We start from the raw sequence: 26,146 nt of genomic DNA, 5'->3' as shown, positions 1-26,146 counted from the left end.
GCCTCGTGACGGAGCTTCTGCCCTGCTCTGCAGTGCCACTGACTCAGGAGAACCTGTTACTAGTTCAGAGGAGGGTTTGGGGCAAGGGTTTGTTTTCTATCATTTTAATTAATTTTCTGATTTAAAGGCAAAATTTTGGAAGTTATACATGTATGGGCATATGGTCACTGATTAAAAAAGAACTTTGCAAACACAGGCAATTAATAGGAAAATAAAGTATGCCCATTCCACATCCGAGAGTTATCTGTTGTTCTCGTCATAGGCAATTTTCTAGGCATGCCGTTTTTAACTTTGTTTGAACTAACTTTGAAAGGTTTTTCTATCACCAGCCAGGATTTCTTCCTTTTTTTTTTTGTTTTTGTTGAGGCAGGGTCTTGCTCTTTAGCCCAGACTGGAGAGCCATGGTGTCATCATAGCCCACTGCAACGTTGAACCACTGGGCTCAAGTGATCCTCCCTCCTCAGCCTCCCAAATAGTTGGGACTGCAGGTGTGAGCCACCATACCTGGCTTAAATTTATTTTTATTAAGGACAAAACCCCTCAATTTTTATACCTTTAATTTTTTCATCTGGGGTTTCATTTTGATTGCAGAATTCCATGAAATTTTAACTCCTTTCTAAACTTTGACCTAATTTATTTCCAACAATTACTGAGAACTTAGTTTGAAATAAATTCAAAGTCCACATTGGTGCTATTTATTTCCATGAATTGTACGCTCTTTCAAGAAGGGTGAACTTGGAATTGATGTAGAGTTAGAATACATGCTATCACCTTGTCACCTCCGTCAAGGTTCCCCAGGGATAACATTTCACCCATACGGCTGACTTCACAATTATTTATCTTTCTTTTATTTAATGGTCTTCTTTGTTAAGGTTTATTTTAACATTTTGGTTTTATTTATTTTTGTTATTGTTCCACAGGTTGGAGTGCAGTGGTGCAATCACAGCTCACTGCTGTAACCTTGAACTTCCAGGCCTAAGTGATCTTCCTGCCTTAGCCTCCTGAGTAGGTGGGCCCACAGGCCTTTCTTTTCTTTATCTATCTATCTATCTATCTATCTATCTATCTATCTATCTATCTATCTATCTATCTATCTATCTATCTATCTATCCATCCTACCTATCTATCTGTCTATCTATCTATCTATCACCTCATTCTGTCAGCCTGGGTAGAGTGCTGTGGCGTGATAACTCACAGCAACCTCAAATTCTTAGGCTCAAGTGATGCTCTTGGCTCAGCTAAGACTAGGCGCCTGCTACAGCAACTGGCTAGTTTTAGAGACAGGGTTTCACTCTGGCTCAGGCTGGTTTTGGACTCCTAAACTCAGGCAATCCACTTGCCTGGGCCTCCCAGACTGCTGGGATTACAGGCATGAGCCACTACACCTGGCCTCTTTTTTTTTTTGCATGTTTTATTTATTATATTTGAAAGGTTTCTCTAGTCATGGAGAGCCTAAAGGTAACGGCCAGACTCGTTACATTTGTAAGGTTTCTTTATAGTAGGAACTCTCCGATGATCATGTGCTAAGCATGAGTTTGGACTGAAAACCTTTCCACATTCATTACATTTATAAGGTTTCTCTCCAGTGTGAATTCTCCAATGTCATCCAAGGATCGAACTTGTGCGGAATAGCTTTCCACATTCATTACTTTTGTAAGGTTTCTCACCTGTGTGAATTCTCTGATGCTGTGCAAGGGCTGAACTTTCACAGAATAGCTTTCCACATGCATTACATTTGTAAGGTTTCTCTCCAGTGTGGATTTTCTGATGCCATGCAAGCCGTGAAATGTAATTGAAGACCTTGCCACCCTCATTACACTTGTAAGTTTTCTTTACAGTGTGGAATCTTTGACGACTTCCAAGGCTTGAGTTTTTATTGAATACCTTAGCACATATATCGATTTAAATCAATTCTCTTCCTCATGGATTATTTGATCAATATTGATATGCAACCCTTGATTAAAGGACTTCTCCCACACCGTACATTTGTGATGTTCTGTCACTATCTGTGGTTTCTATCTTTGTGGGAATAATAAATCCATAAGTTCATACTCATGTTCATGAGAAAGGGAGGGTTTCATAGTAGAAGGAATTCTGTGGGATGGGGAAACCAAGAAATCATTGTTGACAGATGACTCCATGAGGTTACATTCATAAATTTTCTCTTCAATCTTAAATAGCTGCAGTTCTGGTAGATGTGACTGGGTGTTCGATCCTACCTGATTATTAACAAGCTTGTTTCCAGAACCCCTTCAATCATGCTGATCTCTTCCCAGTGAGATTTCCTTGAGGGGTCATACGGACTCCACTGCAATGTCTTTCATCATCTCTCCACTGACACTTAAACTTATGTATATTCTTCTGGATTTCCCTAAAGCAAAAGTCTTCAATGTCATGGTTTTCATTCCTTTCCAACATGGTGGGGGATATTTCTTCTATACTACCACCCTCTTCAGGTGGCAATTCATTTATCACACATATAGAAGAGATACCCAGAGAGAGCAGGTTCCTATAGTTCTCCAACATCACGTCCCTGTATAAAGTCCGCTGAGCAGGGTCCAGGCACATCCACTCCTCCTGAGAGAATTCCATGGCCACACCCCTGAATGTCAAAGGGTTCTGAATAAGAGCCATTTCTGAATCCTTTTCTTTCCTCTTCTGGGCTTCTTCTTCTTGTAACTGCGTTCTTTAGAAGTCAATCGGGATGACATCTGTTCTAGTCAGTGACTTCCTGTTTGCGGGTTTTTTTTTTTGGAGAGAGAAAGTCTTGCCATGTTGCCTGGGCTGGTCCCAAATTCCTGGCAATGCTCCCACCTCAGCCTCTCAAAGTGCTAAAATTACAGGCGTGAGCCACCAAGCCGGGCCTTATTTCTATTTAGAATAGAACATTTCCTTCCCCATTGAGTCATGTGATCACTGCTGACATCTGAGAAAGCTCTTAGTTTTTATATTTTATGCATCCTGATTACTAATTCTGAGTTAAACAGTTAGCTTTCTTTTCTCATGTGAATAGAATACCTTCATGTAGGTCCTCATGTCTCCTCTTCTATGAGAACCAGTCTCATGTGCACAGACAAGGGAAGCCAAAATCCTGCAGCTCTGCATTCTCCAGCAGCACCAGCAACATGGTTCCTAATTCCTCACCCGGCTTGTTTCTCCCCATCATCAGACTCTGCACAGCTCTAAGGAGCCTCCCTGGCTTAAGTCAGTCTGTGGCAGCTCATCCATGCTGGATGTGGGCATTGTTGGGTCCACTGATACAATCTTCTAGTTTAGACAGACGACTGGTTTAGCCATGGCAAACATAAGTTCCGTCCCTACGTAAGACTCAGAGCCCTTCTTCCTGGCCATCTGCAGGAATTTAACTACATCTTCCCAGTTGTCTAAAGACAGAAAATAAAGACGGATCAACTCAGAGTTGATAGTTTCAATCAGGGGCTCAATTTCTCCCTTTGTGTCCTCAGCCAGACATGTTTACTTCCCTGCTATGCCTCACTGAGAATCAAACCCAGGCAACATCTAGAAGGCCTCCACTGTGCCCACAGAGCAGAGGGAGGAAGCTGGTGAGGGGCTGAGCCACATTAGGGCCACCCTGCAGACAGATCACTTATTCCAGCCCTGGAGAGGCTGAGGCCACAGTCAACTAGAAACAGCAGCAGGTCTCCAGAAAACTCTGGGTCTGAGATGCTGAGCTCAATGTTATCACAATAGTAGTATCTGCTGTGCTTAAACTGCCTGAATGTGTAAAAGAGAACGAGGGCCACCTGAAGGGCTGGGATATTCCCTCAGACCCTTTTGGAAAGCCTCAGAGATGTGCCCCCTGCTATCTCTGAGTGCATAGTACGTGGAGACTCTGAGGGTCTCATTAACCTCTCGTCCTGGCTGGGTTTTGCACACGTGAGAAGTGGAGCCCCACGGAAAGGTGATTCACTCACTGCTCCTGCTGGCCGCCCGCACAACTTCCACGCAAGAGGAAGGGTCGTCCCCTCTGATGAAGGAGTCAATGTCTTCCTTCACCAGGTCTCCCTGGAGCTGGGCTCGGACCAGCTGACTCCACACGGCAGGCTCACTGCATCTCTCTGCAAACTCGTAGGCTCGGTCTAGGCTTCTGATGTGCTCGATCAGGACCTAGGGACGATGAGAGAGAGGACGTGCATTCTCCTCAACACCCGGCCAGCTCCAAGGAACAGAGAGACTTTTGTTTGGCTCCCTATTCTGCCTCAAGTTGCATGATCATTTTGATCCAGTGCAAAACAATTATGTGCTAAATATTTCTCAGGTGAATGACTTGAGAGATGTAAGAGCTATCATGTGGGAGAGGGACACCAGACAAAGAGGAGACGCTCCAGAAAAGAGGCACGAGGGGATGGAGCTTTCTGGCTGAAGTTTCTGGGCCAGGGTAGGACATGGGACTTCCTTGTGAGCTTGGAGGGAGAGACAGCTCAACAGAGCACAGAGCCTATGAGAAGGCTGTGGAGAGCGAGACTGCTCAGGAGGCAGAAACGGGGTCCCTGGGCTGTGGTGACACACACTGCCACATGGCAGTGGAGGAGGTGATGGCAGCAGCCCCCTGTGCAGAGGGCGTCTGTTTTAATGCCGGGATAGAGCCTACACGTGGGGGCAAGAGAAGGGCTTCCAGATCAGAGGTGTCACAGGCAGACGTAGAAAACAGGAAAGGAAGAGGAGGGCAGGGGAGAATAATAGAGAGAAGTCACAGTGAGGTGTTGTGTAGCTTTCAGCTGACTTGCAAACACAAATCAGAAAAGGCTCACAGACAGGCAAGAAAGGGACCTGACTGCAGGGAAGAGTTCCTGGGGAGGTGAAAGGCAGGGCGGGCGGGGACGGCTGGCAGGACTGCTCTGGAAGCTCCCGCTGAGGAGGCCTGGTGGGAAGGAGGGCTGGGATGAGTGTGACTGCAGCATTTGAGTCCAGGAGAGCCACTAGGCTGACAGCTGGACAAGGAGCCAGCGGGCTGCGGAGGAGCAGAGAAGAGCCGGGTCTGATATGCTAGGGCTGGAGGGGAGCTCGGCTGGGCAGAGGGGGCTCATTTGTCAGGCTGTGCTGAGCAGCCCACCTGGACCGCTAAGGTGTTAGCATCAAATTTGCGGTAGATGGCGAAGGCCTCCTCATGCAACGTGCTGCTGAGGGTGATGCTGGCAATGTCTGGGGCGTCATAGTTGACCAGGCGGCTGACGTACTCCATGACACGCGAGTGGTCTGCTTTGATGGCCGTCAGAATCAGCAGGTTCTGGAGATTTCTGAGGAGAGGGGTGGTCAGTGCACATGAAGGCTGCATAAGTACTTTTTGGCAGGTCAGGTAGCCCAAATCCTCAATTTTTAAAAAAAGTAATTGATGTACACATTCAAGTTTCTAACAAATAGAAAACAGAGCATTTGCGAAGCATCTGGGGTCTTCAGGAAGCGCTGGGCGAGCAGGGGAAGGGAGTCTGGACACTGTCAGCCACTGAGGGCTGCTCTGGCTTCTCAGGAGCCCCTCTGCAGCCCCCACTTCAGAACTGCCTGTTTTTCATAACTGTGTCGCTACAATTCTTTGCAATTCTTGGCTGGCCCGGGCTGGGTTTGAACTCACCACCCTTCGTATATGTGGCTGTCGCTGTAACCATTGTGCTACAGGTGCCAAGCCCAATTCTTTGCAATTCTTTAGTTTCATCACGTCCACTACATCCCTAAGCAATACAGGTAGTTTTGCATGTTTTTGACCTTAACGTTGCTTTAACCATACTAATGCATTTTTATACAACCTTTCTTTCACTCTATTCAAAAACACGGAACAAGTCAGACCTAGGTGCAGGGGCTCACGCCTATAATTGTAGTGACTCAGGAGGCAGGAGGATTGCTTGAGGCCAGGTGCTCAAGACCAGTGTGGGCAACATAGGGAGACCCCCGTCTCCACGAAAATGAAAAGAAGCAGGCAGCATACGTCTGCAGTCTCAGCTGCTTTGGGAGGCTGACGCAGGAGGATTGCCTGAGCCCAGGAGTTCAAGGTTGCCGTGAGCTGTGACGATGCCACTGCACTGTAGCTGAGGCAACAGAGTGAGATCTTATCTCAAAAAAAAAAAAAAAAGAAAGAAAAGAAAAAGAGTAGTCCGCAGCTAACATCATAAGCAACAGTGAGAGAGTGGTTGCTTTCTCTGAGGACCAGGGCAAGACTCAGATGTCCATTCTCACTATCTCCATGGAGCACTACAGGGCAGGGCCTTGTCAAGGCGAATCTAGGCAAAAATGACAGAGCCTCATTTTGTGTCTCCTTGACAGATGATGAGGCTGAAATCTTGCCGTGGGCCCACCTGCTGCCTTTCTTTTCCCCACAGGGCCTATTCAAATGCTCTGCTTGGTTTCCACTGAGATCTAGTGTTTTTCTTTCATTTCATCTTCTCCACACCCGTTTTTTGCTGGTTATGCTGCGAATGTCTTCGCCCATCTGTACCTCCTTTTTCTTTGTCATCTTCACGATACAGTTCTTTAGTTTAACACAGCCTGTTTTTTTTTTTTTTTTTTTTTTTTGTAGAGACAGTCTCACTTTATTGCCCTCGCTAGAGTGCTGTGATGTCACAGCTCACAGCAACCTCCAACTCCCGGGCTTAGGCGATTCTCTTGTCTCAGCCTCCCAAGTAGCTGGGACCACAGGTACCTGCCACAATGCCCGGCTATTTTTTTGTTGTTGTTGTTGTTGCAGTTTGGCAGGGCTGGGTTTGAACCCGCCACCCTTGGTATATGGGTATAGGGGCTAGTGCCCCTACCCACTGAGCCACAGGCACTGCCTGCGCTGTTGGTTTTTTACTAAAGGTTCATATTTTTTGTGAATGGCTTAAGCATTCCTCAGGTCAGATATATATTCTTCTAAAGACAGTATATAAGCTATTATAATTTTGCCTTTTACATTTAAATCTTTTCCTACTTACGAGATGCCCAACTTTAATTTTTTCTGTATGGATGACCAATTGTCCCAACACCATTTATTGAAGTCTACCACTTCCTCCAGTTTAGCCAGCTCTGTCATAAATACACACGGGTATATTCCAGGAACCTTTATTCGATTTCAATGGTCTGTTTTAATTCTATCTCTTCGCCAAAATCATCATGTCTTAATTTAGCTGTATAGTAATTCTAGATTAGAGTAAGTCCCTTATTATCCAACATCCACCCCATCTCTTAGGTAATTATGATTAACTTTGGGAGCAATTTGACTATTTTTGGCCTTTTGTCCCTGTGGTTGAAAACCTGTTTGTGGGCTGGGTGTGGTGGCTCATGTCTGTAATTCCAGCACTCTGGGGGGCTGGAGGATTGTTTGAGCTCAGGAGTTTGAGACCAGCCTGAGCAAGAGACCCATCGGGTGGCGCCTGTGGCTCAGTGGGCAGGGCACCAGCCCCATATACTGAAGGTGGCTGGTTCAAACCTGGCCCTGGCCAAACTGCAACAAAAAAATAGCCGGGCGCTGTGGCAGGTGCCTGTAGTCCCAGCTACCTGGGAGGCTGAGGCAAGGTAATCGCCTAAGCCCAGGGGTTGGAGGTTGCTGTGAGCTGTGATGCCAGAGCACTCTACCGAGGGTGATAAAGTGAGACTCTGTCTTTACCAAAAAAATAAATAAATAAATAAAAAAGAGTGAGACCCATCTCTACCAAACAGAAAAATTAGCCAGCTACATGTGTCTATGGTCCCAGCTACTCAGGGAGGCTGAGGCAGAAGGATTAGTGTATTTTTTAATAATCATGTCTACTTTTAAATACATTATATGTAGTGCATTGGTTACAATGCAAGTGATTGTCAATAGTTACATTTGTTATATACTTCAAAATGTATTTACTATTATTTTTTCTTTTTTTTTTTTTAGAGACAGAGTCTCATTTTGTCACCCTCAGTAGAGTGCCGTGGCGTCACAGCTCACAGCAACCTCCAGCTCTTGGGCTTAGGCAATGCTCTTATCTCAGCCTCCCGAGTAGCTGGGACTACAGGCACCTGCCACAAAGCCCAGCTATTTTTTTTGTTGCAGTTTGACTGGGGCTGGGTTCAAACCCGCCACCCTCAGTATACGGGGCCAGCACCCTCCTCACTGAACCATAGGCACTGCCCTACTATTACTTTTTTAAATATACTTTTAATATTTTTATTTTTAAAAAATCTTACTGTTCTACCAATTACTTGGAGAGGTACGTTAACATCTCCCAAATATGATGAAGTTGCCTAAGTCTCTGTCATTGTCAATTCTTCCTTCACATTGAGACTGTATCATTATATGAGTTCAGAATCATCTTTCTGATGGCAGAACCTTCCACCATTATGTACCTGGCCCTCTTTATTTCAACAATGCTTTTCATCATAAAGTCACCGTGTGAGATACCAACATAATTATGTCAGCATTTTTAGGTTTGGTTGGTGTACTCACCTAATTTGTTTTCATTCTTTCATTTTTCACCTCTTGTGTACCTAGTTTTAGACATGTAAGAAGCATATCGACAGTTTTCTCTATCTTCCTAATCTCTGTCTTTTAGCTGGACTATATGATCATTTACATGAAATGTAATTGCTGCCATTCTGAGATTTGCTTCTTCCACTCATTTTATCCTTGCCATTTGTTTGTGGATTTTCTGTGTATCTTTCTATCCTTTTTGGCCTTCTTTGGAGTTACCAATTTTCTCATTCCATTTTTTTATCCTCAAGTACAAATAGTTTAAAAGCTATATATTTAGGCTCAGTGCCTGTAGCTCAGCCAGCCACATACATTGGAGCTGGAGGGTTTGAATCCAACCAGGGCCTGCCAAACAGCAATGACAACTGCAACCAAAAAATAGCCGGGCATTGTGGCGGGTGCCTGTAGTCTCAGCGACTTGGGAAGCTGAGGCAAGAGAATTGCTTAAGCCCAAGAGTTTGGGGTTGCTGTGAGCTGTGATGCCATGACACTCTACTGAGGGTGACATAGTGAGACTCTGTCTCAAAAAAAAAAAAAAAAAGCTATATATTCCATTTTTTAGCAGTTCTGCCTGAAATTTTAACATGAATAATCTATCATTACCTTTATCTTCCTCTTAAACAAACAAAAAGGACTCAGAATATCACTTCTCAACTTATACTCAGTCATTAAAAATGTTAGTTCTTTTTTTCTAACACCACTGATATTTTTATGGTCTTACACACCCAGTATTTTTATTCCTTCTTGTCCCGACATAGGATTGCTCTCCTTCCCCCTAAAACACATTCATTATAATTTCCTTTAGTGCAGGTCTGTTATTGCAAAGTCTCTCCTCCAATCTGTATGAAAATATCTCTAGCTGGCATCATGTCTGTAATCCTAGCACTCTGGGAGGCTGAGGCAGGTGGATTGAGCTCAGGAGTTCCAGGCCAACCTGAGCAAGAGTGAGATCCCATCACTAATAAAATAGAAAAGAAAATAGTGGAGTGTGGTGGTGGGCGTCCGTGGTCACCCCTACTCGGAAGGCTGAGGCGGGAGATTCTCTTGAACTAAGCAGTTCAAGGCCGCTGTGAGCTGGGCTGATGCCACAGCTCTCCAGTCTCTGTAACAGTGAGACTCGGTTTTGAAAAAAACTCTATTTCACCTTACTGTTAATTTTTAAAAAGCAAGTAATTGCAAGTTGACATTTACTTCTTTTTCTTTCTTTTTTGAGACAGAGTCTTACTCTGTTACCTGGGTGGAGTGTCACGGCCCACAGTAACCTCAAACTCTTGGGCTCAAGCATTTCGAGATTCTCCTGCCTCAGCCTCCCAGCTCAGTCCCTGCCTCAGCTGGGATTATAAGTGCCTGCCTGGCTAATATTTTCTATTTTTAGTAGAGATGGGTGTCGCTCTTGCTCAGGCTGGTCTTGAACTCCTGAACTCAAGCGATCCTCCTGCCTCAGCCTCCCACAGAGTGCTGGGACCACAGGTGTGAGCCACTGCCGGGCATAAGTTGACACTCATATTTATGAACACTCTGAGGTTCCCGTATCTTATCACTGCTCCTGGGCTTCCACTAAGGCTCTGCTGGTCTAATTCACATTCCTCTGTAGGTAATCTATAGCTTCTCTAATGGCTGTTTTTAAATATCTTGGTTTTAATGTTCTAAGGTTCTAAATACATAGAAGAATGGTTTTAAAAAATTAATCTCCTTTGGGATCTGTTGAGCTTCCTGAATTTAGGAGCTAGAATTTTGTCAGCTTTGTTGTGGTTTCCTCATAAGTCCCCTCTAAACGATGTATGTTTCATTCTGTGCTGTAGACACTTTAATGAGATCTCCTTTCAACTTCTCCATCTCTCAACCTCTATCCATTGTTTAACTTGGGTACATTCTTATAATTTCTTCAAATCTATCTCCCAAATCAGTTATTCTGTAATGCTACTAAACCCGTTTGGGGTTTATTTCAAAAATATATGTGCAGAGGGTGCCAAAAAATGTACACACGTTTTAAGAAGGGAAAAAACTGTATTAAAATTGTAATACTCAAGTTAGCTCTGGCTTGTGCAATTTTGAAGAGATACAAGAAACAATATGTGAGTCAACAAACATTGGTATATATTGAGTATTATGATTTTAATATAGGTTTTTCTGTTATAATAAAAACTGTATTAAAATTCTAAAGATGTGGCAGCGCCTGTGGCGCTGGGTTCAAACCTGACCCCGGCCAAAAACTGTAAAACAACAACAACAAAAAATTCTAAAGATGAATGCAAGTCACATTTCGGTACCTCTTGTAATTCAAATGCGACTTGATTATTGCAATTTTAATGCAGTTTTTTCCTCTCTTAAAACGTGTACACCTTTTTTTGGCACCTTCTTCACATATATAGTAGGTATCAAAGTTATCTGGCACTTTAAAAAATCTGCTTAATCTTTTTTGAGATTTAAAACAGTCTGTGTTCCTCTCTAGGTTCCTGCTCTCTTATTATCATTATTTTTTTTGTATCGTTACTATTTTTTAACCTCAGACTTCTTTTTTTATTGTTGGGGATTCATTGAGGGTACACAGAACCAAGTAACATTAATTGCTTTTGTTAGAGAAGAACCCTCTTATAATTGAGTCCCGCCCCCAAAAGGTGAACCACACCTTGTCCCCCCACCCCCTCTCTCCTTCCCTCTCTCTGCTCTCCCCTTCCCCTGCCCCCCACTGTGTACTAGGACCTTAATTGTCCTCATATCAGAATTGAGTACATAGGATTCTTGTTTCTCCATTCTTGTGATGCTTTACTAAGAATAATGTGTTCCACATCTATCCAGGTTAATACAAAGGATGTAAAGTCTCCATCTTTTTTAATGGCTGAATAGTATTCCATGGTATACATATACCACAGCTTGTCAATCTATTCCTGGGTTGGTGGGCATTTAGGCTGTTTCCACATTTTGGTGATTGAAAGTTGAGCTGCAAACAGTCTAGTGCAAGTGTCCCTGTGGTAAAAGGATTTTTTTCTTCTGGGTAGATGCCCAGCTGGGATTGCAGGATCAAATGGGAGGTGTAGCTTGAGTTCTTTGAGGGTTCTCCATACTTCCTTCCAAAAAGGTTGTATTAGTTTGCAGTCCCACCAACAGTGTAAAAGTGTTCCCTTCTCTCCACATCCACGCCAGCATCTGCAGTTTTGAGATTTTGTGATGTGGGCCATTCTCGCTGGGGTGAGATGGTATCTCAGAGTGGTTTTGATTTGCATTTCTCTAATAGGGATGATGAGCATTTTTTCATAGGTTTGCTAGCCATTTGTCTGTCTTCTTTAGAGAAGGTTCTATTCATTTCTTTTGCCCAGTGATCTAAGGGATTGGTGGCTCTTTTTACGTTTATTAATTTGAGTTCTCTAGCGATCCCAGTTATCAAGCTTTTGTGTGACTTAAAATATGCAAATATCCTTTCCCATTGTGTAGGTTGTCTGTTTGCTTTGGTTGTTGTCTCCTTAGCTGTACAGAAGCTTTTCAGTTTCATTAAGTCCCATTTGTTTGTTTTTGTTGTTGTTGTGATTGGTACGGAAGTCTTCCTCATAAGTCCTTCCCTAGGCCGATAGCTTTCAGTGTTTTCCCCACACTCTTTGAGGATTTAATTGTTTCATGCCTTAAATTTAGGTCTTTTATACAAAATATTGAATCAATTTTTGTGAGAGAAGAAAGGTGCAGGTCCAGTTTCAGTCTTTTATATGTGGATATCCAGTTATCCCAGCACCATTTATTGAATAGGGATTCTTTCCCCCAGTGCATGTTCTTGTTTGGTTTATCGAAAATTAGGTAACTGTAATGGTTTTCTATTCAGTTGCAAATGTCTATGTCTCTGTTTTTGTGCCAATATCATGCTGTTTTGATCAATATGGCCTTGTAGGACAGCCTAAAGTCTGGTAGGGTGATGCTCCTGGCTTTGTTTTTATTACTAAGAATTGCCTTGGCTACATGGGTTATTTTTTTCTGGTTCCATACAAAATGAAGAATTATTTTTTCCAAGTCTTGAAAGTACAATGTTGGTATTTTAATAAGGATAGTATTGAATCTGTAGATTGCTTTGGGAAGTATAGACTTTTTTTTTTTTTTTTTTTTGAGACAAAGCCTCAAGCTGTCACCCTGGGTAGAGTGCTGTGGCATCACAGCTCACAGCAACCTCCAACTTCTGGGCTCAAGTGATTCTCCTGCCTTAGCCTCCCAAGTAGCTGCGACTACAGGCGCCCACCACAATGCCGGGCTATTTTTTGGTTGCAGCTGTCATTATTGTTTGGCGGGCCTGGGCTGGATTTGAATCCGCCAGTTCAGGTGTATGCGGCTGGTGCCTTAGCCGCCTGAGCCACAGGCTGCGAGCTGGGAAGTATAGACATTTTAACAATGTTGATTCTTCCCAGCTATAAGCATGGTATGCTCTTCCATTTGTTAATATCTCCTGCTATTTCTTTTCTTAGGGTTTCATAATTTTCTTTATATAGGTCCTTCACCTCTTTTATTAGGTATATTCCTGGATATTTCATTTTCTTTGGAGCTACTGAGAAGGGTATTGTGTCCTTGATTTCCTTCTTATCTTGGCTGTTATTGGCGTATACAAAGCCTACTGATTTGTGGACATTGATTTGATATCCTGAGATGTTATTGTATTTTTTTTTGTAGAGACAGAGTCTCACTCTATGGCCCTCTGTAGAGTGCCGTGGCCTCACACAGCTCACAGCAACCTCCAACTCCTGGGCCCAAGCGATTCTCTTGCCTCAGCCTCCCGAGCAGCTGGGACTACAGGCGCCCTCCACAAGGCCCAGCTATTTTTTGGTTGCAGTTTGGCTGGGGCTGGGTTTGAACCCGCCATCCTCGGTACATGGGGCCGGCGCCTCACTGACTGAGCCACAGGCGCCGCCCTGTTATTGTATTTTTTGATGACTTCCACGAGTCTTGTGGTTGAGTCTTTAGTGTTCTCTAAGTATAAGATCATATTGTCAGCAAAGATGGAGACTTTATCTTCCTCTGCCCTGATTTGGATGCCCTTTATTTCTTTCTCTTGTCTGATTGTATTGGCTAGAACTTCTGCACTATGTTGAATAGTAGTGCCAATAGAGAACAACCTTGTTTTGTTTCAGTCCTGAGTGGAAAAGCTTTATTTTCTCCATTCAGTATAATATTAGCTGTGGGTTTGTCATAGATCACTTTGATCAGTTTAAGGAATGTGCCTATGTTCTTCAGTGTTCTAATTAGAAAAGGATGCTGGATTTTATTGAACCCTTTTTCTGCATCTATTGAGAGGATCATGTATGGCCTTTGTTTTTGCTTCTGTTGATATGGTGAATAATGTTTGTGGACTTGCATGTATTAAACCAGCCTTGCATCCCTGGGAGGAAACCTATTTGATCATGATGTATGACTTTTTTAATGATAAGCTGTAATCTATTCGCTAGGATTTTATGAAGAATTTTTGATCTATATTCATGAGTGAAATTAGTCTGAAGTTCTCCATTTTAGTTGGGTCTTTTCCTGGTATGAGGGTGATGTTTGCTTCATAGAATGTGTTGGGGAAAATTCCTTCCTCCTCAATTTTTTGGGAATAATTTCTGCAGTAATGGATATAAGCTCTTCTTTGAAGGTTTGATAGAATTCTGGTGTGAAGCCATCTGCACCAGGGAATTCTTTTGTTGGGAGTTTTCTTTTATTGTTTCTTTGATCTCAGTGCTTGAAATTGGTCTGTTCAGAAGGTCTATTTCACCTTGATGAAGCCAAATATTGATCCATTTCCTCTACATTGTTAAATTTCTGGACATAGAATTTTTGCAGTATTCAGAGACAATCTCTTGTATTTCTGTGGCATCTGTTGTTATTTTCCCTTTTTCATTCCTGGTTGAGGTTACTAGAGATTTTACTTTTATGTTTCTAGTAAGTCTGGCCAAGGGTTTATTTATTTTATTTTTTTAAAAACCAACTTTTTGTTTCATTAATTTTTTGAATAATTTTTTTTGTTTTCAATTTCATTAATCTCTGATTTAATTTTGGCTATTTCTTTTCTTCTGCTGGGTTTAGGGTTAGATTGTTCTTGTCTTTCCAGCTCCATAAGATGGTTTGTTAGTGTGCTGATATGTTCACTTTCTGTTTTTCAAAGATAGGCAGCTAGCACAATAAATTTTCCTCTCAGGACTGCTTTTGCTGTATCCCAGAAGTTTTGGTAACTTGTGTCTTCATTGTTATTGTGTTTGAGGAAATTAACAAGTTCCTCTTCTATCTCTTCCTGAACCCAACTATCATTCAGCATAAAGTTGTTTAGTCTCTAAGACTTTGTATGGGGAACAATTTTGTTGGAGTTGAGCTTCACCATTATGGCCTTGTGGTCTGAGAAAAGACATGGTATAATTTCTATTCCTTTAATTTTGCTGAGGTTTGATTATACTAGGATGTGATCTACTTTGGAGTATGTGCCATGAGCTGATGAGAAAAAAGTATATTATTTTACTTTGGGATGATGTATTCTGTATATGTCTATTAATCCCATTTGATCTAGGGTCACGTTTAAGTCTTTTGTATCCTTGTTTACTTTCAGTTTAGAGGATCTGTCCAGTTCTATCAGCGGGACATTGAAGTCCCCAACTATTAAGGTGTTATGGGATACCATATTGCTCAGACCCCTCAAGGTCTGTTTCATAAATCTGGGAGCATTTAAGTTAAGTGCATAAATGTTTAGTATTGAGATATCTTCTTGTTGTATTGGTCCTTTGACCAGTATGAAGTGTCCATCTTTGTCTTTCTTAAATAAAGTAGCTTTGAATCCGACTGTATGTGAGAATGAGATTGCAACCCCTCCTTTCTTCTGATTTCCATTTGCTTGATAAACTGTTTTCCATCCCTTAACCCTGAGTCTTGATTGGTCCTTTAGGGCTAGGTGTGTCTCCTGGAGACAGCATATGGATGGCTTGTGTTTTTTCATCCAATTAGGTAGCCTGTGTCTCTTCACTGGGGAATTCAATCCATTGACATTTACTGAAAGTAACAGTAGCTGTGGTAGAATTCTATTCATCTTATTTTTATTTTTTTATTTTTTTGTGGTTTTTGGCCGGGGCTAGGTTTGAACCCACCACCTCTGGCATATGGGACCGGTGCCCTACTCCTTGAGCCCAGGCGCCACCCAAATTCTATTCATCTTATTGTGAGGTAGTTCTGTTGTGTAGTTTAATCCTTTGTGCCATTGTAGAAGCTAAATTATGGCCTTTGGCTTCTAGATGATTACTTTGGTGGTGGTTGATTGTGGTGTTCAGTATTGAGAACAGCTCTAAATATTTCCTATAGAGCTGGTCTTGTTGTGACGAATTTCCTCAGTGCTTGTATGTCTGCTAACGATTTGATTTCTCCATCAATTTTGAAGCTAAGTTTGGCAGGATATAGGATTCTAGGCTGAAAATTATTTTGTTTAAGGAGGTTGAAGGTGGATGACCACGTCTTCCTGGCTTAGAAGGTTTCAGTTGAAAATTCTGCTGTCACCCTAATGGTTCTGCCCTTGTAGGTCAATTGGCACTTATTCCTACCTGCTTGCAGGATTTTCTCCTTCATGTTGACTTTGGACAGGTTCATTACAATGTGTCTTGAAGAGGTTCTGTTGAGATGACCTGGGGTTTGATATCCATCTGAAAGGAGTGTGTCAGGATCTTTAGTAAAACTTGGAAAGTTTTCATTTATGATAGTCTCCAGTAGGGCTTCCATACCTTTAGGACAATCTTCTTACCCTTCAGAGATTCCTATTATCCATATGTTTGAATGCTTCATGGAATCTTAGTTCTCTAAGTGCCTGCTCTGCTTTCTCTTTCTTCTTTTCTGACTCTGTTACTACCTGTGTTAACACAAAGATTTTATTGTCTAATTGTGATGTTCTTTCTTCTCCATGGTCTAATCTATTTTTGATACTTTCTATTGCTTCTTTATATTCCCTGATTGTCCTCTTCATTTCTTTAGGCTCATCCATATCTTTTCTATATTCTACATATCTCTCATCTGACTTTTCCTTCTGTCTTCCCATTTTCTCTTCCAATCCCTTTATTGTCTTAATCATCCATATTTTTAATTCCCTTTTTGTCAAACCCATTAATTCTTTATAGGAGGAGTCTTCTTTAAAAATTGCCCCGTGGTCCCTTGGAGGAGTTGCTCTCATTTGGTTATTCATGGTGCCTGAATTTTTCTTTTGTTTCCTCCTCACATGTGCTTTCTTCTTGTTCACTTCCTTGTGCATCTTTTTCCTTCTCCTTTGCTTCAAGTCACTTTGTCTCAGAGTTTAGGTGAGGAAAAGGCCTCTTGGTATGGGGTCAGAAGGCAGAGAAGGGTTACAGTGGGCAAAGAGACGCAAGAGGAAAGGAAAAAAAAGAAGAGAAAAAAGGGGGGAAGTAGGAGAAAAGCAAAAGAAAGAAAGAGAAAGAAAGGCAAAAAAGGGAGAAAGGGGAGCTAACGGAATAAAATTGCAGAACAAGCCAGATGGAGGACAGGAAGGGAGGCTGAGAGTGATAGAAGAGATGTTGTTCAGCACGGTGCCAAGGCCACACCTATAGCTCAAGGGTTGTGAGGAGCTGGGCTGGGTGGGATCCTCAAAATTAGGCCCTCCTTATTTGTCTGTTCACCGCCAGACTCTTCCTCTGCCAAAAAATATGAAGAGAAGACAAAGAGCAAACACAAAAACCAAGAAGGAAAAATTGAATAAGGAAGAAAAAAAGGGAAGAAAATTAGAAAAGTTCTGCAGTGTGATCTTTCTACTACTTTCTTCCTGGGGAAAAGAGTAGAAAGTTCTCCTGGCCTCTTTGAGCCAGGCTACTGCTGCGGTCTACCTGCCAGACCACCGCTGAGTCAAACCCGACCTCAGCAAAGAAAGGGTGGAAAGAGAAAGAAAAGAAAAAAGGAAAAATAAATATAAGCATAAAGGAAAATTAAACGTACCATTGAATCAAATTAAGGAGAGGGAGGGAAGAGGGATAAAGAAAGAAGGAAGAAAGGCAACCAACCAAGAAAAAGAGAAAGAAAAAACAAGAAACAAGGTGGGGAGAGTATCTTAGCCTATGCCGAGGGACTTTATGTGGGACAGATGAGATGAGTAGAAGAGTCTCTATCAACTGAGAGAATGCAGAGGAGGGTACTAAGGTGAGAGAATAATTCAAGCTAAAATTCTGCAACAAAAAAAAAAGCAAAATTAAAAGGTACAGAAGTCCTTGCTCTTGATGAATGTAAAAATGGAAGACACGAGATGATCCAACCATACAATTTAGCAAAAAGCAAAGCACATTGAAACGAGATAAAAGAAAAGAAACCCGCTAAGATAGACTGATGTAAACAATCTCGGCAACCAATTGACGAAGGAAAGAGAAAGAAAGTAATAATAATAATAATTATTATTATTATAATATAATAATTAAAGCTAACATAAAAAGAAGAGAAAATAAAAAGCAACAACAATCCCCCAAATTTTAATATATACATATATATATGACATAAGCAGGGGTCCTCGAACTTTTTAAACAGGGGACCAGTTCACTGTCCCTCAGACCGCTGGAGCGCTGGACTATAGTTTAAAAAAAAAACATGAAAAAATTCCTATGCACACTGCACATATCTTATTTTGAAATAAAAAAACAAAATGGGAACAAATACAATCACACCGCCTCATGTGGCCCACGGGCTGCAGTTTGAGGACCCCTGAATTTAAGGATTTGATTTTTGCAGGAATATATTTATGCTGCAATATGCTTCCTGGATACCAGGTGGTGCTGTGAATTTGGGGAACAAACAACACAGCTGTTAACTTCTCTCTGGTTCCCAGGCTTAGAGCAGTTTGCCAGCTTATTTGTTATTTATTGGTGGTTGCTCGTTCACCCCAGGACTCTGATCTGGGATTCCACAGTTGTCAGTAATTCTTCAGAGACAGGCCTCACAGATTACTCCTGTAACTATTCCCATGGAGAGCAGGGGGTCCCTGGGCCTGTCCCAGGTGAAGGACCATTCACTCCCTGTAGATGGAACTCAGACCACCAAGCCTTAGGTCCCCAGCAAGAGGCCTGCCTGCACAGGCTTCCAGGGCTGTTCTCCACAATGGTGCTTCCCTGTCCGGGAACTTTCCCCCGTATGGAAGTTTCACCCACTGCTCCAGACAGCACCCCAAACTGGCCCCCAAACTCTGCTGGGGCATGCCCACTTCTCCAATCATTTCAGAGCCCCTGAGTCTGACATGTGTAAAGGTCTGGTCCCCATAGGCATCCAGCGAGATGCCCACTTATGGCTTCCCCCTGTCTGGGAACTTTTCCCTAAGGATGTTTCACCGGTTGCCAAACAGTGGTAAAGCTGCTCCAGCCAGCACTCCAATCTGGCCACCAAATTCTGCTCGGGAGAACACCGTCTGGCTTCCCCAGAGAATCACAAACTGGGTTTCTTCTGGGACCTCACTGCTGCGGCCTGGGCGTGATGGCAGAAACTTGCCCAAGTGTGTTAGTTCTCTGCAACTTCACCAATCCAGCTGTCCACCTCCATGCTGCACATTCTGAACCACTGCTGTGTGTCACTATTCCACACCAGGACTGATCCAACCCTCTCCTGCTGCCCTTTTGCTCCAGGAAGGCTCAGCTAAACATCCTTCCCGTCCACCATCATGCTCTGCCTCCTCAATCTCAGTCTTCTTTATTTACTTGCTAGCTCATTGATTCTCTTTTTTTTTTTTTTTTTTGAGACAGAGTCTTTGTTGCCCCTGATAGAGTGCCATGGCATCACAGCTCACAGCAACCTCAGACTCTTGGGCTCAAGGTGATTCTCTTGCCTCAGTCTCACGCATAGCTGGGACTACAGACACCCGTCACAGTGCCTGGCTATTTTTAGAGACAGGGTATCTCTTTTGCTCAGGCTGGCCTCCAACTCCTGAGCTCAAGCAATCCACCCACCTCGGCCTCCCAGAGTGCTAGGATTACAGGCATGGGCCTGGCTGATTCATTTATTTCTTAATTAAATAAATTTTTTTGAGCCAGGGTCTTGCTCTGTTGCCCAGGCTGGAGTGCAGTGGTGTGATCACAGCTCACAGCAATCTCTAACTTCTGGGCTCATGCAATCCTCTTGCCTCAGCCTTCTGAGTAGTTGGGACTACAGGAATGAGACACTGTGCCTGGCAACTGAATTCAATTTCAAGAATAGTCTGTATAATTCATCCTATGATTTTCTTTTATCTTTTTGTTGTTGTTCGGGATTCATTGAGGGTACAAAGAAGTAGGTTACAGTTATTGCATTTGTTAGATAAAGTCCTTCTTGTAATTGTGTCCCACCCCTAAGAGGTGTGCCATACACTGTGACCTCCATCCTCCTCTCTTCCTCTCTCCTGCTCCTTCATTTCCCCACACCCCCCACCATTTTTTTAAGAGACAAGAGTCTCACTTTATCGCCCTTGGTAGAGTGCCATGGCGTCACAGCTCACAGCAACCTCCAACTCCTGGGCTTAAGTGATTCTCTTGCCTCAGCCTCCCATGTAACTGGGACTACAGGCATCAGCCACAATGTCCGGCTACTTTTTGTTGCAGTTTGGCCAGGGTTGGGTTCGAACCCGCCCCCCTTGGTATATGGGGACGACGCCCTACTCACTGAGCCACAGGCACCGCCCCCTACCCCTCTTGTATTAGCTCATCTACTGCCTTCATATTAGAATTGGGTACACTGGACCTCATCCTACATTTTTAAGCTTTCTCAACAACAGGATCTGTCCTAGTCCCTAGGTCTACCTGTCCAACAACAGGATCTGTCCCAGTCCCTAGGTCTCCAGTCTCTGCCAACCGGGCTATCTTCACCTGCAGAGAAGCCTGGTGGAGCAGCCACAGAAACAGGATCACGAACTTACAGGTTCCCTGCGTATCTGAGAAGCAGAGATCAAGACGGCAGCAGAGTCGCCTTTGAGTGTCTGGAAATGCCTGTAGGCTAATACCTATCCAAGGAAGTCCCTCTGATAGCCAGACAGAACATCTCAGCCACCCCCAGGCACCTTAACTCTGGCATCCCACAGTCAACAAGGGTTCATGATTTGATTAAAACAATTTCACATTCCATGTACCATTACATACAGCTTTTCCAAATTAAAACACACACGTTACTTTCTACAATAACACAGTCCTTGCAAGTTCTTTTTGCCTATGAAATAAATTTCACAACTAAATCTTCACACTGATGTGGAAACACTTCACATGACAGAGTCTCTGACCGTGACTCTACAGCACAGGAGTGTTAGGCGTGCCCAGGCTGAGGCAGCTCTTGCCGGTGCTGAGGCTCCCACTGCTGCTAGAGTGAACCTCCCATCACAAGGAGTTACTCCCACTGTGCTCCTATAGAGAGCCCCTCCCACCACGGCCCCCACTCTGCTCCCACAGAGAGCCCCTCCCACCACGGCCCCCACTCTGCTCCCACAGAGAGCCCCTTCCACCACAGCCCTACTGAGCCCGTCTCTACCCTGCATTTCTAGCCGGTCCTCACTGATAGGTGCCCAGATGTGGTTCTCCTGGCCCCTCTTTCCTAGCTTTGTTCACCATGAGTTCAATAGTTTATCACACCCCTGGGACATTTCGGGCCCTCGTGAAATGTTAGTTCCCCTTTTCTGAGCACTGTGGTTAAAGAACAGCATGGCTGGGGCAGTGAGAGGATGCTAGGCTCCCGGAGGACATGAGACTGGCTTTCTAGGAGGGGGACTGGAGGTGAGGGTGCAGACAGGCAGGTGTGCAGGGAGCTGCCGGCCCGGAGGCTGGGTGTGTATGTGACACCAGACTACAGAAGGCTGTGCCAGGCAGACGTCTGATCTGGCCCAGTCCACAGCTACCCCTAACATAGCCACACCTGTGCTCACTGAAGATGGAGTTTTCCAGAACAATCTCCAGCAGCTCAATTAGGTCATTAGGCAGGTCAGCTGCCATAAAAGCTCTGACAGTGGCTGAGACCTCGTCAGGGTCCTGTGTTTCTGCCAATGCTGTTTGTACCACCTGGGTGTAAAAAACATTAAAAGAAACTTGATTAAAGTCAACTCAAGACTATATTTTTGAAATCAAATAGAAAGGAAAGACTCCTCCAAGTAAAGGAGGACTGTTCCAAGACGGTCTGGAACAGACAAATAGCTGAGGGGTGATACTCAGGGTAGAAGGGGAAGGGGACTTTATTTAAATTTTTATTGTTTGTTTAGGTTACACTGATTGCATCGGTTAGGTAGGGTGCCCCTTATAATTGTCTCCTACCCTCAAGAGGTGTGCCACACACTGTGACCCCCTTAGGGGATTTTATTTTATTTTATTTACTTATTTACTTATTTTTTGAGGCAGAGTTTCACTATGTCGCCCTGGGAGAGTGCCATGGCTTTACAGCTCACTCTTGGGCTTAAGCGATTCTCCTGCCTCAGCCTCCCAAGGAGCTGGGACTACAGGTGCCCGCCACAATGCCCGACTATTTTTTAATTATAGCTGTCATTGTTGTTTGGCAGGCTCAGGTTGGGTTTGAACCCGCCAGCTCTGGTGTATGCAGCTGGCGCCCTAGCCGCTGAGCTACAGGTGCCAAGGTGGGGAAGGGGATTTTAAACAGTCAACTTCACGGAATTCTCAGTTTGGTCTATTTTGAAAATTAGTTTTTCTCTCATATCAAATGTGCTACAGACATTTAACTTGACTATACTGTCTAAACTTATCCCGACGTGAGTATCACAGTGCACTAAACAGGCATTTGAAATCTAGTCTGCATAAAAATCTTTGTTTTTTAAAAGGCATATCAAAAACTGGCTCTGCCTCTTTCCTGAGCTTGCTGTGGACTCTAGCAGCCTCCTGCTGGCCACACGGGCAAGCGCAGGCCCAGCCGTACTCTGAAGGAAGGACCACAAAAGGCCACTGCACCGCCCCCATCCAATCACAGTGTCTCACCTACAAAACAACCTACAAATAGGGTGGAAAGACAAGTTTCCAAGAGACGCTTCCCCAGCGACAGCGGTGTGGGAGGCCGCACTGCCCTCTGTACTCTATTCGGGGCCTCCAGTGACTTCGGGATCTGTTCCTTTTGCCCAGTTTCTGGTGTTCCTCCGAGGTGAGCATCGCCAGTGTACCACTGGGAGAGAACCGATGGCCATGAGGACGTCTCACACAGCTGACGACCCCCAGGCCATGAGCTTTCACTCTGCTGCCCAGGCTGGAGGGCCAGGCTGTCAGCCTAACTCACAGCAACCTCAAACCAAACTCCTGGCTTAGAGAAAGAAGCTGTCACAGTAGCTGTAACCAAGAGGGCCACACCTGAGGGAAAGGGGCACACAGCACACTGGTCCATCCACAGAACGGGGACTCTCCCAGGTGACATCCAACTGTCAGGTCTTGGAAACCTCAGAGCAGGTGAAGTGAACACACACAGATTGTTTACACGGCAAAAATAAATTGAGTCAACACAGGATGGCCAACCTGAGGCTACCTCAGGACACACTCCCTCCCAGTAAACTTTTCATAATGAGGTTCTGCTCTAGCAACAAAAGCAGTCTGTCTCTGTCACTGTGCACTCCCAGCTGGAGAGGCACAGCAGTCCTGCCCACTGGGAGGTGGCTCGATATTGTTACCGCAGTCTGATGCCTGGGCAGCCACCACAGAGAAGCAGCTGGATGGACATGGGGCTCCTGTGGCTTCAGCTCAGTCAGCGTCTACCCGGCCCTAACCTAGTGCTAACTCGAGGTCACCTTCCCCACTTATCCTTGAGAAATGTCTGATGTCTGTGACTTGGAGTGAATCCCTAGTAGACTCTAAACAGACCCTGGCCCTGGCCCTTTATTATTCAACGTGTTATCAGATCTGGATGTATAAGTCCCAAGTTGACATGGCAACATGGCCTTTTGTGAATACAACAGTGTTTCAAAATAAAAAAAGTTATTTAAAAACTAATGGCACAGGCTTGAGGGGATAGTGGACAGACAACTAGAAGATTAAATTCAGCAGAAATAAAGGTGCAATCCAGTCCTCAGAGTCTGAAGCAGATGGCAATCATGTACAGGAGGTGGGAGCTCTAACCGATCATGCTCAGAGCTGAAGCCACTTGCGGGACCAGGATTTATTCCCCCACTGGTCTTGGACCACCAGTCTTGGCCCACCCCTGAACAGTAAGCCCAACAGCTTAGGGACAGTGCTGAGCACTTGGTGGGGGCAGGGAGGGCAGGCTCTTCCAGAGCTATAAGAAGCCCACCTAGGGGCCAGTGACTCCCACCTACCAGGCTGCACCTCATAATGACCCCTGGCTCCAGGACTATAGTTCAGCTCCAAGGAGGAGCTTGACAGTCACAGTAGGCACAAAGGATAAAGTCCCCTTATCCTTCTGTCCCTTGATAAAGGGAAGTCAAGTGGAGACAATCTTGAGAGCCACTTAACTGCCATCAACAGGGGCAGAAATGGAAAAACAATCAAGGACTCAGCAGGCAGGCAGGCTTGTCATCTGGTCGGCCACAAATCCCCTGCCTTTGATAGGTGAAACCTACGCCCTTAGGCAATAAACTCCAAGTCAGTTTACCCTCAGATAATTTTTAGACAAGCTATTTCTCCAGGGGAGAAGGCCCTTAAGAGGAGGAAGCTGTTTTAGATGTAACAATTAGACCAGACTTGAGCCACAAAATGATTAGAGGCAAACGCAGGCATAGACACATCCCCCATGAGCCTCACCTGGTCAATCAGCTGTCTCCTGCATGGGTCAGCCTCCTCCAGGACATGACTCCAGGACATGAGCCCAGAGGGTCAGGTCCTTCCTGCACACCAGATAGTGGGTCTTGATTTTGAACTGAGAGTTCTCATTGCAGACCTGAAAGGAGACCACTGTGCATGTAACACAAGCAACTGGACAATAAAAGGACAAGATAAGTTAGTTCCCTCTGTCTCTGACATGCGTGTGGTGGATGAGTGGGGCTCACTGTGCTTTGACACAGGATGCCCAGCATCCCACAGGGCTGACACCACGCTCCTCAGGGAGAAATGATGCCAGACGCCCCTTCCTAGGTCTGTAATAGCACACACCAGCACCTCAGCCCAGCTGGTGGGGCCCACTGTGCTCTGACACAGCCCAGCATCCTGCAGGGCTGATACCATGCTCCTCAGGGAGAAATACCTCCAGATACCCCTTGCTAGGTCTGTAACAGCACACACCAGCACCTCTGCCTAGCTGGGGGGGCCCACTGCGCTCTGACATAGGATGCCCACATCCCGCAGGGCTAACACCATGCTCCTCAGGGAGAAATGCCTCCAGGCGCCCCTTCCTAGGTCTGTAACAGCACACGCCAGTACCTCTGCCCAGCCGGTGGGGCTTTCTGCAACGATGGGCATGCTCTCTATCCTGTGCTGTCTGGTACGACCACTTCTAGACCGAGGAGGCTCCTGAGTGAGTGCTTAACATGAAGTGTGCACCGAGGAACGAAACTTGTTATCTAAATTTCAGTACTTACATGTAGCTAGCTCTAAACCATCTCTAAAGTGTTGAGCCTAGGACTGGTATAAGTAGTGCATGTATTGCAACATCACAAGACCTAAAAACTTTTTTTTTTTTGTAGACAGAGTCTTACTCTGTCACTTTAGGTAGAATGCCCTGGTGTCATCATAACTCACAGTACCTCAGTCTCTTGGGCTCAAGTGAGCCTCCTGCCTGAGTCTCCCACGTAGCTTGGACTACAGACGTCTGCCACGACGCCCAGCTAGTTTTTTTCTATTTTCAGTAGAGATGAGGTCTTGCTCTTTCTCAAGCTGGTCTTAGAACTCGTGAGCTCACACAATCCTCCCACCTCGACCTAACACCTAAAAACTTTAAAATAAGCTTTTGCTAACTGATCTTGAGACTCTTCTCTGTAATCACAGATCTTCAAATGCCTACTGTCCAGTGGAACATTCTGACGTGCGAGCTATTTGCTGAGTTCTGGTGAGAATTCCATCTATGGGGTACCCAGTGTCAGGCTCAAGGCTGAATGATGCACGCCCGTGTCTGTGTGTGCAAGGCACACACGTGGCAGGGAGCCAGAGCAGGCTGGTGTGGAGCCAGCTGCATGGGGGCCATGCCCCCCACACACACTTTGTGCTCCTTTGCACAGAGCAGACCTCAGTGAGTGTTTCTTTGCTATCTAAACTCAGCATCACTAAACAGACAGGCGAGTGCCACAGTTAATATAATAAGATACAAGAAAAGTGACTTAACTAGCATCAAATAAGCTAAATCCCAGCTTTACAAAAGCCAGTTCCCCCGAGACTGCCAGGTGGCAGGCCGGGTCTACTTAGCCCAGTCACTTCTGCGGCCAGTGTCCAGAGCCAGGGCAGTGTGTGAAGCTGCCGAACTGTTTCCCATCTTCGACTCCACGAGCTCACGCCTGAAAGACAGCTTCCCCAGCAGGTACGCTGAGGTGCTGGGGACAAGCATACTGATAGCTGCCAGCAACGTACAGCTGTGCAAACATTACGTTCAACCACCCGAGGGGCTGGATTTTTAGGTCAAATGGTAAACACCAACTACTTGTTATAGCTCAACCTAAAACTGTAATTACCTAATAAATCCAAGCCTGGGCAACCGGAAGCAGGAGACCCGGGTGAGTGCTTCAAGGAGGGGCCGGCAAGAGGAAGGCCAGTCAGAAAGATGGGGGAGGAATTGTGCGGGGGGTGCCAAGACAGGGGTGAGGGTACGAGGGCACTTGGAGCAGAAGGTGCCCAAGGACCTGTAGGCTATGCCAGGTAGGTGGCTGGGCAGGCAGGG

General features: G+C 44.7%; 1 protein-coding gene across 1 annotated transcript in view; it reads right to left on the bottom strand.

The window, feature by feature from the left end:
• Nucleotides 1-26,146, bottom strand: part of CLTCL1 (clathrin heavy chain like 1) — a 131,655-nt gene that overhangs the window by 24,186 nt on the left and 81,323 nt on the right. The window contains 7 exon segments of the mRNA XM_053587525.1: nucleotides 3,229-3,291; nucleotides 3,294-3,383; nucleotides 3,936-4,128; nucleotides 5,075-5,258; nucleotides 21,257-21,399; nucleotides 24,085-24,144; nucleotides 24,146-24,220. Coding sequence (XP_053443500.1) covers nucleotides 3,229-3,291; nucleotides 3,294-3,383; nucleotides 3,936-4,128; nucleotides 5,075-5,258; nucleotides 21,257-21,399; nucleotides 24,085-24,144; nucleotides 24,146-24,220 — 808 coding nt within the window.

The sequence above is a fragment of the Nycticebus coucang genome, chromosome 4 (assembly GCF_027406575.1).
Source record: "Nycticebus coucang isolate mNycCou1 chromosome 4, mNycCou1.pri, whole genome shotgun sequence".
NCBI lineage: Eukaryota > Metazoa > Chordata > Mammalia > Primates > Lorisidae > Nycticebus > Nycticebus coucang.
This window is presented reverse-complemented; position numbering and strand designations above follow the sequence as displayed.